Source organism: Bidens hawaiensis, unplaced genomic scaffold (genome assembly GCF_021521415.1).
Source record: "Bidens hawaiensis isolate Kalapana, Puna unplaced genomic scaffold, B.hawaiensis_p1.1 tig00000458_1, whole genome shotgun sequence".
In the NCBI taxonomy this organism is placed as follows: domain Eukaryota; kingdom Viridiplantae; phylum Streptophyta; class Magnoliopsida; order Asterales; family Asteraceae; genus Bidens; species Bidens hawaiensis.
This window is the reverse complement of record NW_027491030.1, coordinates 3,627,779-3,641,230: the sequence shown is the minus strand read 5'-3', so window position 1 is coordinate 3,641,230 and position 13,452 is coordinate 3,627,779. Positions and strand designations below refer to the sequence as shown.

The window sequence follows — 13,452 nt, the reverse complement described above, 5'->3', positions numbered from 1 at the left end:
TAACGGGATACACTAGCCTTCCGATCTGGGGAAAACCCTCACCTAAGGCCAACACCGTGAACACTCGCCTGAAGGCACGACAATGCGGTGAGATAAAACTTGTTCAGTTCAAACATCCAACTAGTGAACGCCATCTACTCACATAGTCACCCATCATCACTCTGGAGCCGCTGAAACTAAAAGTTGGGGACATGAATTGAACCTGAATCACATAGAATATTAAGTCTCTTCCTTACCACTTCACCACCAGCTCATTGGCCTATCTGACCCCTCTTGAAGATCCAAGTGTATGTTAAATTATGTTTTCTCTGATCATCAAAATTCCAAAATCTGATGTATATACAGACGTGTATACAATATATCACACGATACACACTACATAGAGAGCATAACCTTCATTAGGAATGTAAACTAGCCGAGCCTCAGCTCAACTAGGCTCGAGCTTGGCTTGTGATTTTTTGTCAAGATCAATTTCGACTCTTTTATTATATATCAGTTAATATATATATATATATATACTAGCTTTACAATGTGGTCTCAATAACTAAATAAGCTTTATTTAAGACAGCAGTTTTACTCTAGCTCAGACTCGCTTCACAGCCAAAAAAAACCCAAAATGTAAACACACAAAAGCACAAGGCCACACAAACCAGCAATATTATATTCTCTCCATAACTATATATCAAGTTCAAGAACACACAACAATAAACAATAACAAGATAATAATAACAATAATAGTAACATGACTCCTAAAACCCTCTCATCCCTCACCTCATTCACCCCATTTCTTCCTCACCAATTCAAACCCTCAAAACCCATTAATCCAAACCGGACAATAATCATCTGCAAGTCAATTAACCCACAAACCCAACCCGAATTATCCGTTTCTCCACCCGACCCACATGGGTCCGGACCCGCTGCCCCGACCCGAGGAGACATATTTCTTGAAAGGCAACAGATCTTGGCGGCTAATGTTATTGAGAAGAAGAATAATAATAAGAATAAAAAGAAGGTGGATAAAGTTAGGAGTGGTGTGTTGAAAGGTGTAAGCTTTAGTTGTTATGGGTGTGGAGCTCCGTTGCAGGTTGTGGAAATGGATGCTCCGGGTTATGTTGACCCGGATACTTATGAATTGGTATGTCTTTCAAACCCGGATGGGTAATTGTTTTTATTTATTTATTGTGGAAATTGTATACTTTTTTATATATTTTTTATATATATTTTGAGAAAACCTAAAATGAGCTCGTCTCGAGCTCGTTTAGTACCTTAAATGAGCCAAAATCTTGGCTCGAGCTCGGCTGGTGAGTAGTTTGTTTATATATTTCTATAGTTAGTTAGTTAGTTACATATATATTCATAATTATTAACTTTTATATATAATATAATGTATGTTAATTAATTACTTTTATTATATTTTTATATATAATAATTGTTAAATAAATATTGTGGATAAAGTTATATAAATAGAAAGCTTGTTTAAGTTCAGGGGCCGGCTCGAGCTCGATGTGTGAAGTGCGGGTTCGAGCTCGTTTATTAAACAGGCCTTGATAAAAGCCCGGACTTGATTCAAGTTTTTGATGAGCCGATCTTGAGTAGCTCATGAGCGGCTTGGCTCGCTTAGACCCCTATAGCTTACAATACTAGTATATTAGCTTGCAAATATACTTTAGTGTGAAGTTCAAATGTTTCGAGTTCTTTTTCTAAAGCTTGAGCTTGGCTTGCGAGTCATTTTTTCAAGCTCAAGCTCGGCTCATTTACTATTTTCAAATTTCAATTATTTTTTTTTAAATTTTTAGTTATATTTATATATATTTTAATGAAAACTGTAACGGGCCAAAGCTTGGATCCAGCCCGGTTGTGCATCGTGAAATTAATATGTAGAAGTACAAAGTAGTTAAAACTTGAAAATATACTAGGCTCGTTAAGGCTCAACGAGTCTAAATGATCTTCCCATACAAAGCTGAGCTCGGGCCTGATAACTAAACGAGCTTTATTCGGACTCGATAAGGCTCGGATCGTTTTGAGTGCTTTATTGATCCGATCTCTAGCAGCTCGTTTGCACCCCACTCCTAGTGTTAAACTGTTAGTTGATATCATGGTAGGTTTATAATTTATTAGTTATCTGAATAATGAATAAGTTAATACCATGGCAAAATTATTATTAGAATATAAATCTGTTTCTTTTTTGGTAAATGAGTTAATTATTCTTTGGGTGACTTTGAGCAGATTAGTCAGCCTTCTTTTTAGAAATCTTATTATATTATCTTTTCGAAACAGCTATAAAATATAATGCAAATTGACCCATTTTCACACAATTTGATTTTGTTGGTTTGTTTTTTGGGGGTGCTATTTCATTTGCAGAAGAAGAAACATCGTCAGCTGAGGACGATTCTTTGTGGCAGGTGCCGCCTGTTATCCCACGGTCACATGGTCACCGCTGTTGGCGGAAATGGCGGGTATGCAGGCGGAAAGCAGTTTGTTACAGCAGAGGAGCTTCGGGAAAAGTTGCGTCACTTACGCCATGAAAAAGCTTTAATTGTAAAACTGGTAAGTCCAATCTGTTTAACCAATATTGTGTCTAAAATTGTCAATTCTAATTATTAGGTTAATGATCTTTTAGTTTACAATACTAATGGTTTAGGGTTGTTTGCTTAATCTGTTTTAGGTTGATATAGTGGATTTCAATGGCAGTTTCTTGGCTCACGTGCGTGATCTAGCTGGCGCGAATCCAATAATATTAGTAATAACTAAGGTAATAATATATGTCGTTTTTTTCATTTTCTTTTTGAGATTAAAAGTTAAAACCGATCTTATTACTTTGCTAATTTTATTTATTTATTTTGTTTGTGCCGTTAATGAAGGTTGACCTTCTTCCGAAAGGGACAGATTTTAATTGTGTTGGTGATTGGGTTGTTGAAGCCACCATGAAAAAGAAGCTCAAGTAATAATATTTTATATTTTTATAATAGTTTAAGTGCTAACTTTCTTAATTGCTTTACTATTAGTATTAAACTATTATTCAGTATTATTATAATATTTTTTTTGTAATCATGAAGTTTTGTTTTTTGTTGCAGTGTTTTAAGTGTCCAATTAACAAGTTCAAAATCATTGGTTGGAATTACGGGAGTCGTGTCTGAAATTCAAAAGGAGAAGAAGGGTCGGGACGTGTATATCCTGGTTAGTAAATTTCACATTTTCGCTACATAAACGCTAAAAACTTTATGCACTACCGCGTTAATTAGATCCAGTTTAAAAATGTCACATAAAGCGTTGACCTTTTTTATTTCTTTATTTCTTTCTTTAGGGAGCAGCTAATGTCGGGAAATCTGCGTTTATCAATGCAGTATTGAGTAAGTTACTTTGGAGTTGAGATTTAAGATTGTTAAAGTTCAATTTATTTATTTAGTTATTTATGTTTTAATTAATTTAACTGGTTCTCATGTAATGCAAGTATGTAACTTTAGTTGTAAAATTACAGAGATGCTATCAGATAAAGATCCTGTTGCTGCAATGGCAAGAAAATACAAACCGATACAATCTGCTGTTCCTGGAACCACAGTCGGTCCGATTCAAATTAACGCGTTCCTTGGAGGAGGGGTATATGCATGTTACTTATATTGTTTCACGTTAAATACAAGAGAAAATTTTAATCTTTTTGTGAAATTATATTTTGTCATCTGAAGTTTAAATTGTTGTATTCAGAAAGTATATGATACACCTGGAGTTCATCTTCATCATAGACAAGCTGCAGTGGTTCATTCACAAGATTTACCCGCCCTTGCTCCACGCAGTCGGCTCAGAGGTCAATCATTTACAGTATGTACAATTCCTATTTCTTTTTCCTTTTTTAAAATTTCTTTTTGTTAGTTGGTGTTTGGGTTTACATTTGGATAAACAAATGTTGCTTCTGTTAACTATATATACACATTTTAACCTAATTAGAGGTTTTTACTTTCATTTCAAAATCGTCTCATTTTTTAATATTATAATTTTTTTTTGGCAAAAATGCCATTTTGGTCATTTTATAAATTAATTTACTAAATAAACATATTTTACCAAATACATGACACAACAGAAACACATCCAAACACATCTTCTAGTATCCAATTTATTACAATTGATTATTTGAGTCTGATTATTCAATGTCGCTCCATAGGGGTGTGAATGAAACTGATAAAAAACGATTTGAACTAAAAAAAAACCGAACCAATGTAACTGAACTCGTACAAAAACTGACGGTTTGGTTATATGTTTTTGTAAAAACCAAACTTTAGATTCAATTTCTATTTTTCATTTAATAAAATTGAAAAAATCGAACAGAATAGAATTCATGGATTTTCATTTTTTTATTTTGAGTTATAAATAATTTATAAGAGTTTAATAAATAGTGTAATCCAAATATAGTATTCCAAATGTCTAATAATCAGTTAATTATTAACTAACCACAACATTTAGGCCCAAATTCATTATTTTGGGCCATTTTTCTTCAGCTAAGAAATATTTCAAGCCCAAATGTCAAAACTGAAACAGAACGGTTTTCAAAAATTAAAAAACCGAAATTTTGTTTTTGGTATATTTTGAGCCCAAAACCGGCCCATGTGCATTGTGCACCCCTCCATAACATCCAAACAACTCCTACCCTTATTTAGTTATTTTGTTTATGTTTTATTTTATGCTCTTGATATGTATGTTTTTTATTCGTTTTTGTCACCCATAACAGAAACAGGTTGCTTTGGACCAATGGGTAAGCGAAAAAATAGAGTTTAACAGCTTGGCAGGTTTTTCCATATTCTGGGGTGGCCTCGTTCGAGTTGATATTTTGAAGGTATCTAACTTTGTAACCGTCACTAATCATACAACGCAAAATCTTGCACTATCAGCCTTCTTACTCATTTTCTCCATTTTATTTCTATATTTTAGGTTCTTCCAGAAACTTGTTTAACATTTTATGGACCCAAGGCGGTAAAGCTTCATATTGTACCCACAAATAAAGCAGATGAATTTTACAAGGTATCATTTAAATGTTTAATATCGATAAAGGTTGGAATAAAAATCACTTTATCCAAAAGAGAAAATGATCATTATTGTTAGTCCATAGTGTTTGTAATCATATTTAAAACAATATTTTGACTACTTGAGTCAAATATAAAAGTCAAAATTTTGACTCGATGAAGAATTCTTGTAACTTGTGCAGAAAGAGTTGGGAAGTCTTTTAACGCCTCCAAGTGGAGAACAAGTACAAGATTGGGCAGGGCTCGAGACGGCCCGCCAGTTACAAATAACGTTTGACGACACACAAAGGTATGCATTCCATAACAGTAATCGGGTCAAACTAGTCAAAAAGCCATCCAAGTTGTAAAAAATTGGTAAAAGTTTTTATCTTTATATGCATAATTCAACAACTTGTAGGCCTGCTTGTGATGTGGCGATCTCGGGTCTAGGGTGGATAACGGTCGAACCAGTTAGCCAAACACTTAAAGAACCTGAGTCAGATTTAGTACTAGAGGACACGGTGATTTCACTAGATGTTCATGTTCCAAAGGCAGTTGAGATATTTGTGCGGGCCCCACTTCCGATCGGGAAGTTTGGGTCAGAATGGTATCAATATAGAGACTTGACTGAAAAAGAAGAAGAAACAAGACCCAAGTGGTACTTTTGAAACCCCTATTAAGTGAAGCAGAAAAATATGTAGGGGTGTATTTGTCACCTTCATTTTGTATTGTAAACTAGTAGATGTAAACTTGTGCGTTACGGTGAGGTAGTTGATAATATTCAAACTTTATATAAAAAAAGGTAATTGTAATGTTAAGTTGTGCGTTGTGGTGTGGGCGTTGATATCTGATAACATTGTGAATTTTATATAGAAAGAAAAATAAATAGCGCTGAAACGTGATAAAAGAAAGCATGTAACATCGGCGCATTATCATTGTACAACTCATTTATGCAATAGACGGGGTTAGCAAAAAGTACGAACTTAAAACAATGATAATGAGATAAAAAAAATACAAAATTATTGTTATATCCTTGACTTAAAAGACAAAACAAACGGGTTTAGAAAAAAGTACTAAAATGATATGTTTTTGAAACGTGAAGTTTGTAGTTGCAATGAATTCAAACCGGTACTATATTTGCGTAATTAAACAAAAGTCTTTGTTATATAATGAGATATGATGATTTTATTCAAGTCTTTCTATGTAAAAAACATTGCTTTTTTGATTACATAACAATGCTATAATAAGTTTACCTTGTACAATAATAATACAAGTGCACTGCAATGCACTATTACAAGTACACACAATAATAAACAAATTCACAGCTTCAGTTCTTCAAATTTGCAACTTTTTGAAAAACTTACCCCCTCGTTTACCGAATCCCGAGCTCGAGAGACTCGTTGAGAGGAGAGATCGGTTATCGGGTGTCCATTTTAAGTCTTTAAGATTATAAAACAAAGTTGAGAGTGCAGGAGTGACTTCATCTTCTTTGATGTTTTTACATGATATAACCCGCAGATTTTTGAGTTCTTTCAAAGAGAGGACCACGGATTCTAGACCACCTGTTGTTAGCCTTGAGCATCCTTCTAGCGACAGGAATTTTAGCCTCCTGTTAACACAAAACAAGTTAAGATTTTTTTGTCTACAGTTGCCAATTTCGACCCGTTTAGTAATTGAAATGGTTGATTTGGTGTATATCTCTTTTATCTCAAACGGGTCAAAAATGAAAAATTTTATCTCTAAAGGGTCAAATGGGTAAGATACAGCTTTATCTCTAAAGCGTCAAATTTATCAGGTTTAATCTCTAAAAGGTCAAAGATTTTCACTTTACGGGTCAAACAGGTAAAACATGGTTTTATCTCTAAGGGGTCAAAGGATAAAACACGGTTTTACCTTTAACGGGCCAAATGGGTTAAAAGAAGATTTTACCTTTAACGGGCCAAAAAGGTAAAATAGGAAAACGTTAACTAAGAAGGTTTTACCCTAAAAAAATTACCCGTTTTTATGCATCAGCAAGCATGACCTTTTTTTTATATTTCCAACTTTATTTAATCTTTCAGAGAAAAGACAACTTTTTTCTATTTTTTAAAAATATTTTCAACCTTTAATCTTGAAAAAAAGAAAATGAACAGGGGATATGAATCTGCAATCCTTAATCATTGCTACTAGAGGGAAGATTCAACCAGTTTGTATAAAATGGTTTGATTCGTGTATTGTATTCTATTAATAAAATAAAATACAAAAAAGAAAAAACTGAAAAAATAAAATAAATTTGACAATTCAACCGGATCCACATTGAAAGATTATTCGTCACAAGCCTCAACGACAACCCATTTTGACCCGTTACCTGAACTGCCCATCTGTACATCTCTAATAAACACCTTTTATGGTACCCTTCTAAAATTACTAGACTTAAACAAGATACAATTATATTATAGAAACTTAACCAGATGGCTGCAAGTAAATCTTTAACTTAGCAACAATCCAAGAACAATAAAAAGCGAAAAATCAAGAAAACACAAATGTACCTGCAAAGACCAGCACTAACAAACATGCCATCTTTCAATCCCCAACAATCTTTAACAACCATCTCTCTAACCGACCGACACACGACAAAAACCGCCCTCAAACTCTGCTTATCCCTCAACTGACACCGCTCCAGATGCAACCTTTCAAGCATCCGACAACAACCCAAATGCTCATCAAGTCCCGGGCTTTCATCAATCCGCTTACATGAAACCAACCTCAAACTTTTCAAATTCTCACAAAACGAAAGACCCGATAACCAACCGTCATCCATCCTATGATCACAAAAAGTCAACTCTTCAAGCATCTGACAACACTGTCCGATCGCGCGAATCCCATCGTAACTACCTTCACATCCTCTGAGCTCAAGCTTCACTAACCGCTTACACCCTTGTGCTAAAATAGTCAACCCTATATCCGACACCAAAGACGAGTATAACCCGTCAACCGTCCCGATCAACTTCAGTATCTGCAAATTCTTAAACGCTGCAATACCGCGCAGAACCTGATCATGACAGTTATGCAAAACCAGTTCTTGCATAGTCAAACACCCCTCTGCAAGATTTAATAATCCAATTTCACTACAGTTTGCAACGACGAGTCGTTGCAGATTCGGGTACGAACCGGATAAAACTCGCAGCCCGAAATCCACTTCCGTTACATTTCGCAAATTAACGTTATCCGGCACAAAAACATCCGAATCAACACGAAACGGGCCGAACTCACGCCCTAACGAAAGACCCGAACTTTTTATACAGTTACTTGACACCACAATCCCATTAAGCAAATCAACATCTATAAGATTCGGAAACCGAAAAAACATCCGACCTGATACAAAAAAGTTCCAATCGAACACCCTAACCGACTTAACCAACCGCCCGTGCAGACCCAACCACTTTTTCGATACCAACGAAAGACCCGAACTTTTCGAGTCCTCGCAAACTTTCGACACGATTCGGGAGAGGGTTTCGTCCGAAAGCGGTGAAATATCCGGGAAATCAGAATCTGGGGTTTCATTGTTTAGGGTTTGGTTTACAAATGTCAAATTCTCGGGCTGCCGTGGCGGCGAAGGCGGCGGCGGTGATGATGGTCTTGGTGGGTCCGGTGGTGGTTTCCGGTAGAAGGAACGGCGGTGGATTGCGGAGAAGACGACGTGATCAAGGGTTTTCTTGTTCTTTGACCAGAGAGTTGACCAGTTCAATGGTGAAGAATTGTTGGGGTTTTGATTCTCTAAAGAACAGGAAGACATTTGGGGTTTGATTTCGGATGTGGGTTTGGGTTTGATTTGATTATTGTTGAGTTTGCATTTGGGTTTCAAGATTTGTGAGTTAGGGTTTTGATGGGTTCTTGATTTGGGGGTTTTTGAATTGAGTGTTAACGGCTCTTTTTATGGGGTCCCACCAAGGTTTGAGTTTATTAATTTGCAACTTGTTAAATTCATTTTGTTATTATTATATTGTGTGTTTAATAATGATACATTGATAAATGATAATGATTTGGGGGAAAGAAAGTAATGACTAATGAGAGGAACATGTTAGATTTATGATATATTTTATCTATATGATAAAGTTATGATAATTAAACAATGAGGGCAGTATTACTCGGGCATTGTACGGTGCTATTTGTGTTTGGTTACAAATATCGTTGTTTTTATTTGATGATATTTAGTTGTTACATTTAGATCTAAGTAGTATGAACACAAATTTTAGAGAAAAACACATTATTTTGTATCGTATATAAAAAGTTGTGATGCTTAAAATTGGATATGGCATTGCTAATTATCGCCGATTGAGATATTTTGCCATTGTGGTATGTGGGGGTCCGTTTTTTGGGATTTTTAATGGAGACTAGCCTCTCTCCCTATTTATTTAGGTGGTTTAGGGTTATATTCAGCTAAGGATGTTTCCACATATGCTTTCGTAGCCTCGAGAGCACAATCTTGGAAATTACAGGACCACATTTTGCGTGATTGTGGTGTTGATGGGTTAGATTCCGATTTTGGGTGTGCGATGGATTATTTGCACAATTCTATTCCCGATTTTGATCTTGGTGGGTTCGCTAATAAGGATCCCCCCCCCCTAAAAGCCCAAAATGCTTTGGCGAGTGCCCTTTATAGTAAAACAGTCCAAAGTTTGGGAGAAAAGTTTGCCATGTCCTCTCGTCAAAGAGCGGTATTAGAATGTCTTCAGGCTCCTCATGCTCAAGACTTTTTGACTGTCACCCCCATTGAAGGGTTATGCCAACACATGTCAGCAGTGGAGTACCGAGCCATTATTAAATATCGTTTAATGATCCTCCTGTTCCCAGTTGATGAGTCATGCCCGGTTTGTCATAAGGTTTGTTTAGATAATTTTGGTAAGCATGCGGTTCATTGCAAAGAACTCCCGGAGTTTAAATATAGACATGATTTGGTCAGGGATGTCCTTTGTCATGTGTTAAAATGTTCGGGAATCTCGGCAAGAAAAGAGGCTCTTGTTCTTGTTGGATCCACGTGAAGGAAGGTCTACTCTCCGACCAGCGGACATTCTTGTGTTTTGTTTGGATGGGTGAGGGGGAAACATGCTTGTGTGGACCTTACTGGGGTGTCCCCTCTTGTCGGGCTTAGGGACACCGGGTTTGTTGCTAGGCAGGTCGTGCTAAAGGCAGAATCATGAAAATTGGCTAAGCACGAGAAGGCGTGTGTGGAGAATCAACACGCCTTCATTCCTTTTGCTTTTGACACATTTGGGTCTCTTGCCCCCCGATGCTAGGGATGAGCATGGGATGGTACCGGCCGATTTTCCCGATCCTGAAAATTGGAAATTCTTGGTACCGGTACCGGTACCGAAATATTCGGTTAGGTACCGGTACGGTACGGGTACCGGGACAGTACCAGGATAGTACCTGTACCGAGGGTAAAAAATCGGGAAATACCCGTACCGTACCGTACCGATCCCGAAACTTTAAACCTTGGTACCGATTCGGTACCGACGGTACCAAATCGGTACCGATTTCGGTATCGGTACCGGTACCAATCGGTACCGGTACCGATTTTGCTCATCCCTACCCGATGCTGCTACGTTTCAAAAAAGAGTTCAACGGGTCGTGCACAGTAACTCATTGATGCCGAAGAACGATAATTTTGTTTTCAGTAGGGTCGGTTTTACCATTCAAAATGGGATGGTGGCGCAGCTTGTTGCCCGCTTACCTGCATCTTTATTGTAATTGGATCCTTTTATTTGAAATGAAAATTATATTTCTTTTTTGATAAAGACTAAATCAGATGCTCTTTTAACTGGTACACAAATAACATTATCTCCATTCTTAACGATTGTTAAGATAACATCCGAGTTCTTAACTTTCTTTACATAGTTGGTGCATTAGAGGTTGTGTCTTAGGTTTCTTTTGTTGTAAACGGTGCTCGAGATTGAACATTGCAGTTGTTCATCGCCGGTACTTTGCAAAATTAGGTAATGCTTTGTTCACTTGGTGGTTGATTTGGGTTGTTGGTTTCACCTTTGCTCTACAATGTAGGTTATCATAATTCGGGGTTTTAAGAGTATGTTATCATGGTGTATTAGTGTTTGTAGTGGAGAGGCTTTAGTTAGCAAAGGATATGCGTTGCGTCCGGTTAAAAGCGGTTCGCTGATGAGTTTTAGTTGACAAAAAATATGTGTAGTGGGTTGAAGAGGTAGGTCCCAGCAGAGCCCAGTTGGACCCGCAAGACTCACCTTGAAAAGAGACGTCTGCGCAGAAACCAACTGGATCCGCAGGACCAACCATGCTCAGAGACGTGACGTCCTTACGCGCAGTACGCAAGCTGTTCCCGCAGGAAATGCCTCCCAATGGTGAAGGACTCCGCCTGTTCCCGCAGCTTCGGATACAAGCCATCAGGGAAGGCCACCCGCGCAGCAAGGCTACACGCACAAGGCACTTAGCTCTCAATCACTCAGTGTCACCTGAAGGAATGAGCAAAGCCGGGAACAATCCCGCACAAGGGCGGGAGGGGGAATACTCCCGCCCAAATAAGCCAGTCCGTACGATACGGGAAGATCTTCTGTACTGTACCTGACGAGGTATGGGCAAAAGATCTGACTAAAGATACGACAGCTTATTGACAACTGTATGGCGAGCAGCATGCTCCTGTATTGTATGTCACTATTAGCCGCTGCCTACTCACCAACTCCTGTCATACCACGTGCATAGCCGGCAGTTGGTGGAAAAGGAATAGTACACAGCAGGCCTGGTCACTATCAGCCGCTGCCTACCCACCAACTACCAGCAGGGCACGTGCGTAGGCCACTGTTGGTTGAACAGGAATACTATTCAGCAGGCCACACCTCCTTGGAAACCTACCTTCGGCTATAAATACCACAAATGGTATGATCATCTCATCTTAACATATCTTATCATCATATACCTGATATCTGCCCTAGCAATCTCTTAATATACATTTATATTTAAAGAGCAATCTAGTCTGATTCTCACGCCGGAGGGTGGTCACAAGGAGGAACCCCCCCTTCTCAGTGACAAGCTCACGGTGTCTGTTTTGCAGGTTATCAGAAGAACCATCTTCACCGGGTCTAACCCCTCGTGGGAAACATCTATCTAACCCCCAGGTTACCCGTAATCTGCCCGGGGTCCGGTTAGTGTTTCTTCATTGGCGCCATCCGTGCATAAAAGCTAGAACTTCATTTTTCTCCAGTTTTTTCAAACTTCTGGAAAGATGGTTAAAGAAACTCCGGTAACCACAACCCCAGCTACTGGGGGGAATACCGGCTACACAGTTTTTACAAACACTACCCCGGTTACCCAAGCCGGGGCAAGTGAAGTAAATTTTACGAACACTACCCCAGTTACCCAAGCTGGGGCAAGTGCAGTAAATAATCGCTCACTGGGATTCACCGATACCCAGTTAGAGAAACGAACAAGACTCCCCCGTCAAACACTCGATGAAGTTAAGGCATGGGCGGAGGCACGTCAAAAGGAATTCCAAGCTGAGTTGGACGAACGCTTGCGTTCCGTCCAACAGGCTGACGAATTCGAAGAATACTTGGACGATGACTCGGAGGAGTCCGACTCCGACGCGAACCCTCGCCATAGGGCAAAAGGGAAGCGTAAGGAAACGGACTCCCAACCGAGAAGGCATTTTGGAGAGGCCTTCAAACCAAAAAACACAGGTGGGAGTCCACGTGACTTCTCCAAAACATTCAGACCAAATGTTGCAAATGCGGGAACGTCCAAATTTGCAAGGGACATTGCGGAAGCAATTGCCCCAAAAAGTGCCAAACAAATGTCCAGCATAGGCACATATGATGGTATATCGGACCCAGATGATCATTTGAACAGATTCATAGCGGGGGCAACCGTCAGTAGTTGGACGGAACCTACGTGGTGTTACATGTTCCAAATGACGCTTGTTGGGGCTGCTAGAGCGTGGTTCGATCGTCTACCGGTCAACCACATCTACGACTGGGCAGACTTCCAACAGAAGTTTAGCCAACACTTCAGCCAGCAAAGAAAGTATACCGAGGAGCAATGGACAATCCTCAAGTGCATTCGAGAAAAAGATGAATCTTTGCTAGACTTCATCACTCGCTTCAACTCGAAGAAGCTAAGTCTGGGTAACATTAGCGAAGATCTTGTTCGCGCTGCTTTTATTCAGGGCGCGAACGACCCAGAGCTCATCCGCACCTTAACGGGTAAAGATGGCATGCCATCCACATGGGATGCCATCATGACAGCAGCTAAACGCTTTGCGGAAACGGAGAAGCAACTGGGTAGAGATCTCCCACAGAGCACGAACCTCTACACCCAGAAAACAAGAGAAGACAACGTCCTTACCGCCCGATTAAACAAAAAGCGGAAGCTAGGCATTTGGCAGTCAATGGTAAACTTTGACACCTCATCCGGCTTGCAGCATCGGTTAGGCGGAAGGGATAACGTACAGTCAAAC

At 38.9% G+C, this 13,452-nt stretch overlaps 2 protein-coding genes across 2 annotated transcripts; one reads left to right on the top strand and one right to left on the bottom strand.

Moving 5' to 3' along the window:
• The first annotated feature begins 742 nt into the window (after positions 1-742).
• On the top strand, positions 743-5,844 carry LOC143626947 (NO-associated protein 1, chloroplastic/mitochondrial-like). The gene is made up of 12 exons (XM_077096872.1): positions 743-1,135; positions 2,362-2,547; positions 2,666-2,752; positions 2,862-2,941; positions 3,075-3,177; positions 3,305-3,350; positions 3,479-3,597; positions 3,703-3,816; positions 4,721-4,825; positions 4,921-5,010; positions 5,195-5,301; positions 5,410-5,844. Exons 1-12 carry the CDS (start codon positions 743-745, stop codon positions 5,657-5,659), a joined length of 1,680 nt encoding a protein of 559 aa, XP_076952987.1. The 3' UTR covers positions 5,660-5,844.
• A 406-nt stretch (positions 5,845-6,250) lies between these two features.
• On the bottom strand, positions 6,251-8,906 carry LOC143626937 (F-box protein At5g51370-like). Its single transcript, XM_077096866.1, has 2 exons — positions 7,520-8,906; positions 6,251-6,600 (listed from the first exon to the last, which is right to left on the bottom strand). Exons 1-2 carry the CDS (start codon positions 8,764-8,766, stop codon positions 6,327-6,329), a joined length of 1,521 nt encoding a protein of 506 aa, XP_076952981.1. The 5' UTR covers positions 8,767-8,906; the 3' UTR covers positions 6,251-6,326.
• Between the last annotated feature and the right edge of the window lie 4,546 nt (positions 8,907-13,452).